This window comes from Pseudonaja textilis, chromosome 2, assembly GCF_049901715.1.
Source record: "Pseudonaja textilis isolate UNSWEBS1 chromosome 2, rPseTex1.2, whole genome shotgun sequence".
Lineage (NCBI taxonomy): Eukaryota > Metazoa > Chordata > Lepidosauria > Squamata > Elapidae > Pseudonaja > Pseudonaja textilis.
The window spans coordinates 144,559,971-144,577,841 of NC_141991.1; the positions used below are offsets into that span (position 1 = coordinate 144,559,971).

The 17,871-nt window shown below is 41.7% G+C and overlaps 1 protein-coding gene across 3 annotated transcripts in view; it reads left to right on the forward strand.

The window, feature by feature from the left end:
* OTUD5 (OTU deubiquitinase 5) overlaps positions 1 to 17,871 on the forward strand; it is a 61,663-nt gene that overhangs the window by 38,719 nt on the left and 5,073 nt on the right. For all 3 annotated transcript variants that reach the window (XM_026711325.2, XM_026711324.2, XM_087925686.1), the window contains exons 3-5: positions 13,876 to 13,940; positions 14,745 to 14,901; positions 15,034 to 15,182. In XM_026711325.2, coding sequence (XP_026567110.1) covers positions 13,876 to 13,940; positions 14,745 to 14,901; positions 15,034 to 15,182 — 371 coding nt within the window. The remainder of the gene's footprint in view (positions 1 to 13,875; positions 13,941 to 14,744; positions 14,902 to 15,033; positions 15,183 to 17,871) is intronic.

Genomic DNA, 17,871 nt, shown 5'->3' on the forward strand with positions numbered 1-17,871 from the left:
TCAAATTTTGTAATATCCGTCTGTCAGATAGAGATATTGGGCGTTAGATCAGATTCTAGGAACAATTGTGTAGATATCAGTTAGCGATTGCTCTCTGCTCTAGTACGAACTGAGATGCCAGAAAACAAATGTCCTATTTTGCTTAGGTATACATTGGAAAATTCCATTAGTCTACCAATTTTAAGGGAGATAGTCTGTTCTGGCAGTAAAGTCATTTGATATAATGATTAGCACATATAGGTAAACTATTTCTTCCATCAATTTTCTAAACAGGAAGTAGATTAACTGCAGAATTGTACGGATAGTTTACTGGAGGAATATTATTTGCCAGGATTTCAATTACACTTGGGGATTTTAAATTAAGACCTATTCAATTCCAGGGCATGTCAATATTGACCACAATTTACTTGACAATCCTATGTCTTCTTTAACAAATATTGACAGACCACCTATTGCTCTACTCTTATCTTTGATTTTCAAAGCGGGTTTAAGCCATGTGTTATCTCCTGGTGACAGATTATCTCCTTTAATTACAAACGAAGTTTCTTGAAGTGCAATCCCATCAAATTTGGAGACTAATTCCATCAAGCCCTTACTACAGATGCAAGGTTTCCAACCAGCTATGTTCAAAGAGATGGTTTTTAACTGGCAAAATTGTGGAATGGGAATTGCGGCTCGCAGGATGGAATTATATCTGGGTAACCCTCAACTTACAACAGTTGATTTAGTAACTGTTCGAAGTTACAATGGCACTGAAAAAAGTGACTCGGGACCATTTTTCACACTCATGACCATTGCAGCATCCCCCTGGTCATGTGATTTACATTCAGATGCTTGACAACTGACTCACATCTGTGATGGTTGCAGTGTCCCGGGGTCATGTCATCTTCTGTGACCTTCTGACGAACAAAGTCAACTAGATTCACTTAACAACCGTGTTACTAATTTAAGAACTGCAGCAATTCGCTTAACAAATGTGGTGAGAAAAATTGTAAAATGGGGCAAATCTCGCTTAACAAATTCCTCACTTAACAATGTAAATGTTGGGCTCAATTGTGGTTGTAAATTGAGGACTACCTGTATTTTTGTTATACCTTATATGATGCAAGCGGGGAAAGTTCACTGCTGATCTTCTAACTGGTAGCAATGCAACCTGGTATCATTCTGGATTAACTAGTTTGAACAGAGGGTTGCTCCCTTCTGGAATCCAAAGGCATATAAGTTCATCTTTGAATTGACTCAGTATACTATCATTGAACTTTGCTGGACACAGTGTCTACAGTTTCACTTGATATTTTTTTTCTCTCAATCACTTCCCAAGCTGCTGTTATCTGTGTGCCTCATTTCAAGCCAGTTTGCATCTATATCAAAACCCTTTCTGTGTACTTCGTTTGACTCAAGTTGCTTTTGCAACACCAACATTTGTTTTTGATGTAGTAGCTCCTGTAACCCTCAACCTTCTCCTAGGGTCTTTCTTTTAAGCTTTTCTTCCTGGTGCAATTTCTCCACTGCTATAATTCCTATTTAATCATTGCATTGTTTACATTCCCTCATCTCACAGTTGTGTCTACTCAAGATTCCCCAAGAGATATCTGTTTTTAAATTAAACAATTCCTCAGCTGATCTTTTCGGTCGAGGCTCTACTTGAAAAATTGCTGTCCAGGACCAGAATGTAGTCAAGAAAGCTTTCTGTTCAGGGCAGAAAGATTCTATCCTTCAATAGATATTTGTTTGATATGTGAATAAGCACCGAAGTTTTCCAGTTTGACTCCTGAGACTATATCAGGCAAGATGGAATTTTGGAACCAATTAAAATAAACATATTGAGGATATCTGTCTTCCATTTAGTCCTTACCTTTAGGGGATACCTTTTAAACATCCAAAGGAGATTGATTTTCAAGAAATCTTACAATAGTTAAACCATACTCGAAGAACATCTCTTTGGCTTTTCATGATCAATGATGTAGTCCAGGAGTGTCAAACTCGTGTCGTCATGGCAGCATCACGTGATGTATTGGGACATTTTTCCCCTTCGCTAAACTGGACAGGTAGTGGGGCCAGCAGATGACGCATCTGGCCCGCGAGTTTGACACCACTGACATGTCTGTTTGATTGTCTGTTGGAAGTTCTTTTTATTTGGTGAGGCTTATTTTGCTTAACTCCATTATTATTTTTGCAAACATCAGATTTTAACTGATTAGTCTCTAAAACTGGTCCTTTACCCAGGCTCTTTTTAAAGATCCTTTCCTAGCTATAATGGACCTTTTTACTCCCCTTTCTGATTATTTTTGATATTTTTGCTTTTCTCCTGGGTTTTTCAGGCACCTTTGGAATCCATTTTGGCTTAACAGATATTGACCACTAAAACAGAGCAGCTAAAATTATATTCTCAGCTGGACAGGATTCACAGAAACAGATGAAATGTGTAACTTTAGTTAAATTCACATCTATCTCTCCAAAACGGAGAGATCCAACAACATCCATGTAGAGCAAATGGAACAGCCATACCTTTCTCAGAACAGACAATACCACCATAGACCATTCTTATAGTTTCTACATACCTTTTTAATTAATTTATCTTGCAAATTAAAAAGAAAAGTCTGTGGGATTTAACACCTTTTATGAAACTGGTGCATCTATGCAGTGCACTGCTCACCAGAGCAGGGGCAGTTGTAGCGTTCAAGCATTATGCCACTTGTCCTGGTTCATGAGTGATGAGGTAAAAGATGAAAATTCTTCTCCAGCATAGGAAATCCTCAACTTACAACCACAAGTGAGCGCAGAATTTCCATTTGTAAGCAAGGCAGTTGTTGAGTGAGTTTTGTCCCATTTTATGACCTTTCTTGCCAGAATTTTAAACCAATCACTGCAATTAAGTGAACGATGTGGTTGTTAGGCGAATCTGGCTTCCCTCATTGACTTTGCATGAAGCCAGCTGGGAAGTTACAAATAGTACAAATGACCCCAGAACAGTGCAACTGTCATAAATATATGCCAGTTGCCAAGCATCTGAATTTTGATCCTGTTACCATGGGGGGTGCTACAGTGGCCATAAGTGACAACTGTCCAGTTGGCAAATGCAGAAAAAGAAACTCATTGGACATTGTTTTACCAAGAGTATGAACTTTACTGAATAAATTCCACATTGGCACAAAAGCAGCGAAACCAGCTCTGAGCTTCCCATGCGAACACACACATAATTCATTTCACCTACATCATGTCCACCAATCACTTCTATCCATTTGTTTTGAGAAGCAGCCGATCACGCTGTGGCATTGACTCTGGGTTCCCTTGAGGAGAGGGGAGCCGGCATACAGGAACCAACAATTCTGGGAAGCCACCCCCCTCTCCCTTGCATTCCAATCCACACACACACACACACACACCCATTCTTTGGTCAAGCTGCAAGCAAAGCAGAATATAGATGAAAGTTCGAGTCAGTCTTGACAATAGATGTGAAAAACGGTAGCAAATTGTTTTTTTCACTGCCGTTATAACTTCAAATGGTGACTAAATGAACGTTTGTAAGCCGAGGACTACTGTATAGGAATTTCCAGCAGCACTACTATTTGAAATCTTTAAAGGAGCAATAATCTCCCAACGTCCTTGGCAAAGAACTGAAAAGGAGATAGTACAAAGAAAACTAAACAAGAACAGAGCTCAAAACCTTGAGGCACAGATTAAATCAGGTGTCCTTTGCTTACTGACGCTATGTTGCCGTCATTATGAGGAGGCCATGACGTGGCTGCCTGCAGCCCACTTGGATTGCCTGTCCTGTCCGCTCCCTTCCCATCTTATAGCAGAGGCCACCCGTGTGGGAGGAACTGTGGGAATCTCATGCTCAAAGAGCTTAGTTGACTGCAACCAATAGTTTCAGTTTCTGTCAAAATACTCTCAGGTTTCCCACCTTAGGTTCTTTAGTGTAAAGTTAGGTTCCCCTTTTGTTGTATATTTTAACTCCTACGCACTATTTTTTTTTTAATTAGCATGGAAGCCCCTATAGCTTATTGACAATAAATGCTCTGCTTTGTTCTGTTTTTTTCACCCAGAATGTTTATGTAAAACAGTGGGGTTTTTTTAAAAACAAGAAACAGGCAGAAAATTGGTGGGGAAATCTCACTGATGAAATAAGGATATTATAGGGAATCTCCAACTTGGAATGTGTGTACATTACTATTTTATTGGAGACATTTGTGGACCTTATTATTTGAAGTTCTTACTTGCCATGTAGTAGAAGTAGGGAGATTTAAAACTGGAACAAAACCAGCCTGCCCAGTAATGCTGAAGTCAACTTTTCCAGCTTGAGTTCTAGATATGGCCACAATGGCTGAGAATTCTGAATATCATCATCTACAATATTACCTCTCTCTCATCCCAAATCCTGAAAAATTTCATAATCACCTTTATGGAGACACGATTACAGAGCCAAACCTCCAAATTGTCTTTTTTTTTTCCCCTTTCTTTTCAGAGATTGGATAAAACCCTTGTTAGTTTCCCCAGCTTCATTCAGTTTCATTTACTCTCTCTGAAGTGGCTCTTTATTCACAGCTGCACGAGAAGCGAAACGTGACCATGTTTAAGAATGTGTAGACAGGAAAATATGACTTAGGAACCACACACACACACACACACAGAGAGAGAGAGAGAGAGAGAGAGAGAGAGAGGCATGTGCACGCAACTCTGGGCAGGATAGGGTAAGTGGAAAGGATGATAGGATCTCTTTGTGTGTGTTTGTCAAAAAACAGGAAAGTGAAAAAGTGTCATCTTCCTGGATGTCAGAAATTAATGTCATGTCATGGAGCTGCAATTGTTTTAACCATTTCAAGGGTGAGACATGTTGCCACATAAAGAACAACCAAGTGGCCCTATAAAATTTATATTTTTGTAGCATGAATCAGTTTTTTCTCATTGTATGACATTAGTTCAAGAAAATGTTAGAATACAGCCCATTTCATCATCTGTGTCTCTGTAATTGGCTGTAGTACAAAAAGCATACTCAAGCCTTCCTCCCGAGTAGATGCTCTCAAAATGCGGGTTGAGCCTGATATTAGAGAGTAGTATTAAAACATGTTTTTGGCCTTGAACTGGTAATCCCCTTAAGACTCTTGCACAGAGATCAAGAAACAGGTGTACCGATATTTATTTTGAAGCCTTCAAGCAGGAGCATTTGGTGGACTGTTTCAACCTTCTTGCTGAAATATTTTCTTCCCTGCTGTAGGGTTTTCAGTTGAGGGGTATGAAATTAAAGTGCTCTTCCCATTGGGTACCTTTTAAACACGTTGGCCAACAATGGTTCTAGAAGAGCATACAATATTATACCCTGGATCAACCTACAGGAGGATCAGCCTTCTCCAATGGTTGTGGTAGCTGGCAGTTCTGGAGGTGAAACTAGGACATACTTGGAAGGTGGCAGACTAGGCAAGGACATCCAATATAGTTTCACTCCTGAAGCAATTTTGCATCTTCTGTCAGTGGTGTCCTTCCTTCAGCGGGCCCAGGTTGCTTGACTACAGAAGACTGGAACAAAGAGGGAAAAAAAGGATAGCTGACTGAATATGGATGTGGTGGATTGAAACAAAGGGACCCAATTGAAATGATGCCGAAGGATTGGGAGTTTACAGTGCATAGTTTAAGCAAGGCCTGCTGTATTTGTGTGAAGGAATGATGATGAGGTGGCTGTCTCCATTTGGGGAAAGCAGCTACAATAAGGCAAAAATGCTTCCCACTCCCCACATCCCTCAGGCTAAGCCCAGGCTTGCTCCCAAAGAGCAATAAAAGTTTACAGGCTCCAGAACCTTGAAGGAGATAGGCTCATCTACCCATTCCTTCCTTCCTTCCTTCCTTCCTTCCTTCCTTCCTTCCTTCCTTCCTTCCTTCCTTCCTTCCTTCCTCCCTCCCTCCCTCCCTCCCTCCTTCCTTCCTTCCTTCCTTCCTTCCTTCCTTCCTTCCACCCACCTATTTCCCCGCTCCAGTTTACTCACAAGGATTCAGATGTCAAGCTAATTGAGCCACACCTTGGCATTTTTAGGAACATGCCAATGCTCATACACAACTTCCACCTCATCTATCCCCCAACCTACCAAAGTGTGGGTATGTAGGAAAAGGGGATTAGAAGACAACAAGCAGACAAGGAAGCGGGAAGTACAGTCTGGGAAATATATAATGATTATAGGCAAGTAAGAAAACTATCAGTCAAATGCCAAGACCACAAACTGCAATAAGCAGCCTGTGGCCTGTTTCCTGCCTGGAGCTTGGTAGCAGCCAGAAGAGGCGTAGCTATCCTGGGGTTGCACCTAATCCCAACAGGGGCAATAACTTTTGGGGGGAGACAAAGGTTGAATCCTTTATAAGCTTTAAGACTTTTATTTGTTACATGGTCTTATTTGTGTGGCTACTCAACTTGCAAAACTTAGGAGGGTGGAGTTAAACAGCAGCCTATTGTTGAGAAAGTTGTGTGCTACAGTAAAACATTTTGTACAGTTATCTTCTGTGCTGTGTCTGATCCATGGAAAACAATCCTCACAATCTACGGTCTTTCTGATGATGCTGTTCACAAGGAGTACCTTCCAATGATAAATTTGTGCAATTGCTTTTACATACTGTAGCCTCAAATTCGGAAGTTCTTGCCAGATCTACTTCTGCAACTTTTGAGTAGAAATGCAAAAAGTAGAAGGATGCCAGACTTTGCCTGGAATCTCTCAGGATAATTTTGAAGATTGAATTCTTTTGCATCTTCTTGGGGTGCTGCATTTTTATAGTTTATTATAACAATAATATGGTTCCATTATTTGATTTTATCATATGTTTTGTTTGTTATAAACTGCTGAGACTCAACCCCAATTTTAGTCAATTCAATCAATCAATTAATAATTGGTGGACTTTTTTTCCCCCCAAGCAAAGCCACATAAGTTTTACTGGCAACCTTTGGCCTCAGCCTTTATTGAATGGGGAAGGGGAATGACACAGGATTTATTGATAAAGATAACTTGGTTCCTTGAATGAGATAGAACTTGACTCCCTAACCTCAGGTTTGGGGGTTTCTTTTATCACCTGGATAATTAAAGGAAGTAAAATGGGTTCTCTGAATGGTTCAACTTGATTCTTGAAATAGTTTAGTTTGTTTGTTCATATAAATCAGTCAATCCAGGGAGGGAAAGAGCTTTTCAAGAAAGCAATGATTTACTGTACTGATGTACTCTTAATTTATCTACTAGCTAATTCACTGCAAAACAACCTTTCCTGGGCTTTATCTAGTGCAGATAGTCTCTCTTTTAAATCTAACACCTTGCTTAATTTGTTTTTAGATGTGTGGGGGAATTTTTTGATGTAGGCTGATAATTTTTAGAGCCCAAAGAGCATAGAGTTTCTTTGAATTGTATTGTAGTTGATTTTCTGGAGATTAGTCACTTGCCTCTGCTTCCCATTTTAATGTAATTTAATTCTACCCAGAAAAAAATAGATTCTGATAAGACAATGCTGCAAGAGAAAAGGAGACACAGAAATGGAGCGCCCATTATTTCTGATCAGGAAAGTTTCTTCAACTTCTTCCTCTTTATTATATGACCTCCAAGTCTGCATTCTTCATTCTACCTCTGGCCTTCACTGGAATGCTTTGGGGGTTTTCCCCCTTGATTTTTTCAAAAGAAGTATTTCTGATTATAAATCTGTGGGGTTTCCCCTGGACCATTTGTGCTCATGTGCAAATAACCCTGTTTGATGGCAAAACAAGAGCTCACATCCCTGAACATCGTAAGACAATATTCAGAATCTTGTGATCAAAAGATGGCTTGAGCTTGCAGGACTTAACGTTGATGTGACTAGCTTTGACATCAATTTCCTTGAGACATCCACAGCCTGGTGACTTGGCTACTGATCAGTTAGCCTTAAAGGACAGTTTCATCAGTACCGGTTGCGCTGCCAGGTGTTCTCAAGGAATTATTAAGCAAGATGGATCAGCTTGTTAGCACTTGGTTGAAAAAGATGTGAGCAGATCATGTTAGCACTTAACTGCTTCTTTCCAGGTCTTTCAAAAAATAACGCAAGTGTGTGGCAATGTCAACTAATCAGGACTGAGGAGCATCTTGATCAGTTTTGCACACGCACTGAATCAGCAGCGCTACTCCTGAAATTCTCTGAATTTCAACCGTTTTGAAAGTGCAGATAAGAGAGGCAACAATACTATGGGGTTGTGGTCAACCTTATTGTAAAGCTTGGACTTCTTCACCCTTGTGCCCTTGATACACATTTGTTTTACTGGGATATTATTGCTGGTTGGAATGATGGGAGTTGAAGTCCAGGACCTCAGGATTTAGGGAAGGGCTGCCTTCTATGTTAAAAAAAATGTTTGGGGTTAGAAAGATATTCTTGGTATCTGCAGATAACGTAGCTTATATTGGGGAATGCTTGGTGAAGTGTTTCATTTACGCAATTGTCTATTCCAACAGTTTTCTCTAGAAAAAGATCAGTTCTTGAGGTAAAAGTAAAAAAACTGAAAAAGGAACATATAAAATAAGATTTTGTTCTTCAGCACTTTTGCTGTCACATTTTTATCCTTAACATTTCTCTTTATTTTCTACAGCCTTTCCTCCTCTGCTTTAATGGCCTGGCTGAGGGAATAGCATCACAGAGGCCTCTTTTTTTAAAAAAAAGCCCACACAGTCATGGCCTGGAAGATAGTGTAGAGATCCAAAGTCCCAGTGATACCTGTATCTTCTATTTCTAACCCGTAGTTGGTGCATCTGTGTGTAGTATGCACATTTACCAACAAAACCGAAGCTTAGCTAACCGCAACCCCAGTTTCGGAGAAAAGCCCATACCCCATGTGATTTGCTGGAACTGCTGGCTTTACTTCTCCACATCAGAAACCACATCCTTGTTTACATGGGGGGGTAGCAATGAGTCACTTGTTCCCATGATGCAGTGTGCAGCAGCCCGCCAAAATATTTTTGAGCAATATCATTTTGACTGTTGCTTTGACACTGCTACCTGATGAGGGGATGGTACTAGAATGAGCTTAGGTGAATACAGCTCTAATGAGACCGGGTGTGTCTAATCCTTGAGAGACAACACATCTAATAGCTCCTGTTTCCTCTCTCTTCCACTGTACAGAAAGTTCCAGAACATCACTGGCATAGGGTGGCTTTGAGGATAGGTTTCCTTCAGTAACACCATGTTAATGTCATGCGATGTGCCATTCCCCTGGCTATTCCTGCTTTCCTGCCTGGCTAAATTCTGAATCTGTGCAGTCTTGTGGCAGGCCAGGTTTCCCCCGCCCCCCTGAGCATTGTACAAGGAGTCCTCATTTAGCAACTGCCTTGTTTAGCAACCGTTCACAGTTACAACAATGATGAAAAAGTAACTTTACAGACTTTGCAGGTCTGCAAATCAAAGGAAAATTGAAATAAGGTCTCAGTCACAGTCACTTAGTGACTGGCTTGCTGAACGACCAACTTGCTGCTCCCAGTTGTCGCTAAATGAGGACCACCAGTAGCTCCCTATGTATGTATTCATTTACTTCAATTTTGATGCTACCCAACTCCCAAGTGACACACTGCAGTTCACAATGTAAACCAGTCAATAACATAATTTAAAAAAAAAAATACAAAGGGAGAACGTTTGGTGCTGGAAAGCTGGCTAGTCCATCAATTGACTTCTCAGATGAAGCTACCTTAAGTAACTAGGAGCTGTTGTCCCATTCTCCTCCGAAAACGGGTCAGAGCTAAGCATTTCAATAAGGATTGGCTCTCTGAATGACTTAAATTTAGTTTGCAGTTGTGTTTGTGGAAGAAGTGTAACTTTTATTTAAACCTCCTCAAAAGAACCCGCCCAAGAATAACAAGAACCTGCTGCTTTACTCTCATTGATGTGCCTTTCAAATGGGGGTGGGGGGTTGTTGCTGTTTGCTCCAGATATACCCCATGAGGATGTTGTGGTTCCTGACAGCTTCAGAGGAGTTGCACAAAGAGTCTTGTTTATGCCTGAAGCAATGGCAGATCTGCTAGGTGGTTGTGAAGGCAGGAAGAGAAGCTACCAGGGAAGGCAGAAGGCATAGTGCAGAAAATGGGAGGGATTGTGGCTTACAAGGATTTAGGTAGAAGCAGGAAGCAGGCATGGTGGAACCTGATGCCATTAAGGAAGGGGTCCATAGGTTTTATCCTAGAAAGTCGGTCGTGCAGTTTTTTCTGCTTTTTAAAATTTGCTTCCTCCGCTCCCCTGGTTCTTCCCCTGCCATGCTAGCTCCACTGAATGGAAAGATGCAAAATTCTCCCTCATCACTGCTACAGCAGCTTACAAGCTCTAACACACTGTATTGTCACCTAAGCTTTGCTTTCCACCAAGGTCAGACTGTTGCACTAATCCTCCCACAGTCATTGATCAGAGTTGTTAATGAGAGTTGTAATTAAACACATCTGGAAAAAGTCTGCAGCAAAGTAGTGCCTGTGTGGTTGAGGGTATCTCCTTACTACAGGTAGTCTTCAACTTACAACCATCGCTTAGCAACCGTTCAGAGTTACAACACACCATTCCCCCAGGGATATTTGCCACCCAGATTTGAAGTTCTGATGTCTATACACACACACAAACACACAGACAGATGATCGTATTTTGGTGCTCAGCAACCAACTCACATTTATAGCTGTTTGCAGTGTCATGGGACTGCAATTTCCAGCAAAACAAACATACAAGCACCCAACATTGCAGTAAGTGGGTTCACTTTTCCACCATGACATTTGCTTTAATGACTGCAGTGTTTCTCTTCACCGCCAGAAAAAAGGTTGTAAAATCAGGTACAAACAGATGGGTGGCCCACTTAATGACTGGCACAAGTTATACAACTGTAACTCCTGCCTCAATTGCAATTGTTAAGTCAAGGATACCTGTAGTTCCTTCTGTCCCCTGTAGGGAATGAGAGGGTGGTCTGCAAAGAGTGCAAGGGACTCCATTTTACAGTTTGCCCAAGGGCCCTGCGCCAAGATTGCCCCTCTGAAATGAGCTTCAAGACATAGAAGTTTTCAAGCCCAACTTTTTTTTTTCTTTTGCAAAACTATAAACATAAAATTATTTTTTTATTTGAAGGCCCTCGTGGTCTCTCTTCTCACCTCTTCGGCCCATCTCACAACTGACTGAAGAACAAGACCATATTGCCACCATTTGCACCAACAATTGTAGGGTATGATCCAAAAGGACATATAGCTCAACAAAGAAATCCCTCACACTGATTTTGCTGTGTTTAATTGGATTCTCAAGGAATTCCTCTCTGTTTGGGATCCCATTTCCCATTTTCTTTGGATTTGTGCTTTGATAAGAACAGAACTTGGAATCTTTTTTTTTTTTAAACAGTCTGAATGAGATCGACTTTCACAAATCTAGTGCTACTGATTGAATTAAGTTAATTCACTAATTTAATTAAATTCTGTTATGTCAGTTGCAGCAGGACAAGGAAACAGAAACTGTTTAAACAACTCAAAATAGGAAGAAGTGTTAGCACTTCTCTGTAAATGCTTCTTTGATACACTATGGTGCAGTCAACCTTATTTATTTTCCAGAAATATTCCTTTGCCTGCCTCTCATTTTCGTGATCCTCCTGAACTTTGCATCAATAAGCTTTTTCCTCACTTGTCTCTGGAATTATCTCCATCTAACCTGCAGAGGCTTCCATTTTAAGATGGGAAAGCTGCTTTGTCTTGCTTTTCGTTGTCTTTTCAGCACCTCTTATCAGTTTCATTACGGTTTCATTTGTTCTTTCATTGTGGTTTTAGTTGATGAAGAATGGAACCAGAGCTTTCGGGTTTTGATTGCTAGATTACTCAGTGAAAGATTTAGTTTGACTTATTTTTGAACTGCACGTAGAAGGGTAAAGTTATGGCAAAAGGGGGAAACTAGTACTAGAAGAAAGAGGAAACAAATATTTTTCAATTTAATGGATGTCCCTGATCAAGTGTTTTTTAACTGATGAAACATATAACAAAGATGTGTTGCAGATGGTACTGATGGAGTAAAATTGCATACTATAAAGGCAAACCCCCTAATTCCATGTTTAACTGCCATGAGAAGATTTGAATCTTGATGGAAGTTGTAGAAGTTGATCAACCAAATCCTTCAAAATGAGACATGGGATTGGTAGTACTTGCCTTCAAGAAAGTATTGAATTGTAGAAGCCAAATAATGATTGCTGACTTTGTATTTCAACTTAAGAGAAGGAGAGAAGCCAATGTCTTTTATGGCATCTTTTACTTCCTCCTTCTTTGATTTGTTGTACTGCTAAACAACTTGTATTTAGTTTGCTGATGACACAACAGTGATTGGTCACATTCGAGACAACGATGAACCCGCATACAGACAACTTATACAACTTGCCTCGTGGTGTGACAGGAACAATCTGGAACTGAACACACTCAAAACCATAGAAATAGTGGTAGACTTTAGAAGAAACCCTCCCATTACTACTACCTCTTACAATACTAGACAACACCGTATCAACAGTAGAGACCTTCAAATTTCTAGGTTCTACTATATCACATGACCTAAAATGGACACCTAACATCAAAAACGTCATCAAAAAAGCACAACAAAGAATGTTCTTTCTGCGCCAACTCAGAAAGCTCAAACTGCCCAAGGAGCTGCTGATACAGTTCTACAGAGGAACAATTGAGTCTGTCATCTGCACCTCTATAACTGGTGTGGTTCTGCAACCCAACAGGATAGACACAGACTTCAGAGAGTAATTAGGACTGCTGAAAAAAAAAAAAAACTACTAACAACCTGCCTTCAATCGAGGACCTGTATACTGCACAAGTCAAAAAGAGGGCTGTGAAAATATTTACAAACCCCTCACATCCCAGACAGAAACTGTTTCAACTCCTTCCGTCAAAACGACATTATAGAGCATTGCACACCAGAACAACTGGATACAAGGACAGTTTTTTCCCAAAAGCCATCACTCTGCTAAACAAATAATTCCCTCAACCCTGTTCAACTATTACGAAGTCTGCACTACTATTACTGTTAAATCTTGTCATCACTCCTTATCACCCATCCCCTCTCACTTATGACTGTAACTTTTTTGCTTGTATACTTACAATTTATATTGACTCTTTCCTAGTATGATTGATTGCTATTGTACTCTATGACTATCATTAAGTGTCATACTTTATGATTCTCGACTGCTGACGGATGTATCTTTTCTTTTATGTACACTGAGAGCATATGCACTAAGACAAATTCCTTGTGTGTCCAGTCACACTTGGCCAATAAAGTATAGTATTCTATTCTATTCTATTCTATTCTATTCTATTCTATTCTATTCTATTCTATTCTATTCTATTCTATTCTATTCTATTCTATTCTATTCTATTCATAAATAAATAAAAATAAAAAAACTTATTTCTTTGCTCAGAAAAAATCTGGAACTGAATTTCCATCCCAGTTAAAAATATCAAGATTTGGGGTTGAGGCTTTCTTGGCTGCAGATTCCAAAAGAGTTCACTTTTTTTACTCTTCTTGATCATTCTTCGGGATCTTTGAATAGCTTACATACAGTCAGAAAACTGGTGGCCTGGAAGATATGACACCAAAAGGAAAAAAAAAAAAGCAAGGTGTAGGACTGGGTGAAGAGCAAACCTGGGTACTAATTGTTAAATAGTATTGCTTAAAAGGTTAGTTAAGAGGTCAGAGTAAAGATGAAAAGAAAGGCTTAGAAATTGGCCTTCAGGCATTGCTGACGATGGGGTGGCTCTACGCCTCGTCTCTTTCCCAGAGATGCAAGGAAAAAAAGGATTGAGGCCTACATTTCCGCACCTACTTTTTCTAGGCCTTTCTCGGGAAGCCCCAAGTGTGGTGTTGCACTGACGCTGCTCTCCTGTTTCCTTTTCCTAGCTGACCAGGTATACGGTGACCAAGACATGCATGAAGTGGTCAGGAAGCACTGCATGGACTACTTGGTGAGTGAGAGCGGGAGTGCTGTGGAGGGCAGATTTCCACCGCCATCTCTGGGTCTGACATTCAGGACTGCAGCTGTCAGGCATCCTGGCAAGAACCAGGGCAGATCAGGTTAGGCTCCTGGGCAGCTGTCTCTGGAAAAAGTGCCTCTTTCCTGCAGAGGAATTTCTCTGAAACCTGAAGCTCTGTATCTGCTATTACACTCCTCAGTTATCCAGCCAGTGAAAAAAAGGCCTCCCTTTTTTTAAAAAATTTTTTTGCGTCTGCAACGCATAGCCGCATTTCACTGTTAAGAACAAACCCAAAGCATTCCTGTTCCCCCCACACACACACTCCACGCCCACACCCCCAATTTGCTAGCACAGATCAAAAGGTGTCAAGACTAAATTTCAGTCTTAAGCAGCTGCTTCTGAAGGTTGAGGTTCAGGCAGCCATCTGTAAATGGCTTCCAAGCGATAGGGGCAGCACTGGCCTTGCACAATCTCATCGAAAGGGAAACGATTCTGCAAAATTCCTTTGGGTACACGGGAGGAGAAGCTGCTTCCCTCCCCACTCCCCCCCAACAATTCCCATGTCTTTGGGTTAACTCGGTTGTACAGGTGGCCTTGTTTAAACATGACTCCCACTGTTTGAGCTCCAGTGATCGGGGAGCCAAGGGAGCCCTTTTTTTCCCACTGACTGGATAAAACGTCAAGGATTTATATTGCAAGACCACCTTTGGTCGCTTATTGTCCTCCTCTTGCTTCTTTTGCCCACCTGGGAGTCTGTCTGCTTCCCTCTCATCCTGAGGCCATCTCTCATTTCAGATGAAGAATGCCGACTACTTCTCCAATTATGTGACAGAAGATTTCACCACTTATATTAACCGCAAACGGAAAAACAACTGTCATGGCAACCATATTGAGATGCAGGCTATGGCAGAGATGTACAACCGACCTGTGGAGGTTTACCAGTATGGCACAGGTATAGGCACCTGTTCCCTGTTTCAGTTGCATCCCTGATTCTTCCATCCAGGCAAGTGGAGTTGTTGTTTCCCTGCCTGTCCTACAGAAGAGCCAAGGTCACCCATCCTGTGCTGCCATTTTTCCCTTCCAGAGCCCATCAATACTTTCCATGGCATCCATCAGAATGAGGATGAGCCCATCCGGGTGAGCTATCACCGCAACATACATTACAACTCCGTGGTGAACCCCAACAAGGCCACCATTGGGGTGGGACTAGGGCTGCCCTCCTTCAAGCCAGGGGTGAGTTTTTCCTGGTCGATATCTGGGGGGAGGCTTTTTAGGATGGGCAAAAGGTTGGTGACCAATGTCCTGTTCCATTCTCCTTCTTCATGAGCTGGACTATTATTAGCTTCACGATTATCCAGGATAATAGCCAGGAACGTGGCCACAGCCTGGCTTTGGAAAATTGGGGCAAAGAGAATTTTATAACTGTTATAAGTTACAAGAAACTTGCATAGTGTGTTTTGTGAACACAACTTTCCAATATGGACACACAACATTGGGAGGGGATGTTCTAAGATCTGCATTTGGCTTTTGCAGCTGCATTCCAAAAAAGGGCATGTCTAACATAAAGTAATATCTGGACCCTAGGCAAATTCTCATTTTGATTGAACTTTAACTTAATTCAAGTCCTTAACTACGGCTATCATATAATTATTTTCCTTGTAATCATTATGTTACTATTTTCCCTTTCTGCCTCATTCAAAAATACACTGCTCAAAAAAATAAAGGGAACACTTAAACAACACAATGTAACTCCAAGTCAATCACACTTCTGTGAAATCAAACTGTCTACTTAGGTTAGCAACACTGATTGACAATCAATTTCACATGCTGTTGTGCAAATGGAATAGACAACAGGTGGAAAGCATAGGCAGTTAGCAAGACATCCCCAATAAAGTGGGGTTCTGCAGGTGGTGACCACAGACCACTTCTCAGTTCCTATGTTTTCTAGCTGATGGTTTGGTCACTTTTGAATGCTGGCAGTGCTGTCACTCTAGTGGTAGCATGAGACGGAGTCTACAGCCCACACAAGTGGCTCATGTAGTGCAGCTCATCCAGGATGGCACATCAATGTGAGCTGGGGCAAGAAGGTTTGCTGTGTCTGTTAGCGTAGTTTCCAGAGCATGGAGGCGCTTCCAGGAGACAGGCCAGTATATCAGGAGACATGGAGGAGGCCATAGGAGGGCAACAACCCAGCATCAGGACCTCTACCTCCGCCTTTGTGCAAGGAGGGACAGGAGGAGCACTGCCAGAGCACTGCAAAATGACATCCAGTGGGCCACAAATCTGCCTGTGGCTGCTCAAACGGTCATAAACAGATTCCATGAGGGTGGGTATGAGGGTCCGACGTCCACAGGTGGGGGTTGTGCTTACAGCCCAACACCGTGCAGGATGTTTGGCATTGGCCAGAGAACACCAAGATTGGCAAATTCACCACTGGTACCCTGTGCTCTTCACAGATGAAAGCAGGTTCACACTGAGCACATGTGACAGACGTGACAGGGTCTGGAGATGCCGTGGAGAACGTTCTGCTGCCTGTAACATCCTCCAGCATGACCGGTTTGGCAGAGGGTTAGTACTGGTGTGGGGTGGCATTTCTTTAGGGGGCCGCACAGCCCTCCATGTGCTTGCCAGAGGTAGCCTGACTGCCATTAGGTACCGAGATGAGATCCTCAGACCCCTTGTGAGACTATATGCTGAGTGGTTGGCCCTGGGTTCCTCCTATGCAAGACAATGCTAGACCTCATGTGGCTGGAATGTGTCAGCAGTTCCTGCAAGATGAAGGCATTGATGCTATGGACTGGCCGCCCAGTTGAGACATCTGGGACATCATGTCTCGCTCCATCCACCAACGCCATGTTGCACACACGAACTGTCCAGGAGTTGGGGGATGCTTTAGTCCAGGTGTGGGAGGAGATCCCTCAGGAGACCATCCACCACCTCATCAGGAGCATGCCCAGGCATTGTAAGGAGGTCATACAGGCACGTGGAGGCCACACAGACAACTGAGCCTCATTTTGACTTGTTTTAAGGACATTACATCAAAGTTGGATCAGCCTGTAGTGTTTTTTCCACTTTAATTTTGAGTGTAACTCCAAATCCAGACCTCCATGGGTTGCTAAATTTGATTTCCATTGATGATTTTTGTGTGATTTTGTTGTCAGCACATTCAACTATGTAATGAACAAACTATTTAATAAGAATATTTCATTCATTCAGATCTAGGTTGTCTTATTTTTGTGTTCCCTTTATTTTTTTGAGCAGTGTATATGTTCATGGCCACATTTGGAGTGAAGGATGCTGGAGAAGAGGCCTACCCCCCAAATTTGGGGGAGCTTTAACACACACACCTCTTTCCCAAAGTATAAAACGGTTGCTCCAATAGATCTTTGTCACATTTGATAAAACATAATTTGACCCTACTTTATCTGTCTTCAAAAATACATTTTAAAACAGATAGCTCTTTTTAAGGTGTAGTGCAGTATTTTTCAGCCTAGGCAGCTTTAAGATGCGTGGACTTCAACTCCCGGAATTCCACAGCCAGCATGTTCACACATGCATCAGCCAGTCCACACATCTTAAAAGTCATCAAGGTTGGGAAACACACACTGCTATAGTGCATAGGTCGGAGGTCCCACATCCTGTAGGGACAAGGGAATCTGTTCAATTCATGGCCTACTACTGTAGTCATCCTGATATCTCTGTACGTTTCTCAAGTAACCACCTGGCCAAGCAGCTCTTAGCACATCCTCTCAGCTGGGGAATTCTGGAAATCCACATATCTTCAAGTTGCCATGATAATAGAAACTTTTCCCGGCCTGGCCCCTCAGCTACTAAGAGACTACCTCTGGTCTCCCTCCTAGTTCTAGCAAAGCAACCATTCTCCAAGGCTGTTTCTATATTGTTTACAGTGATTTAACCCATC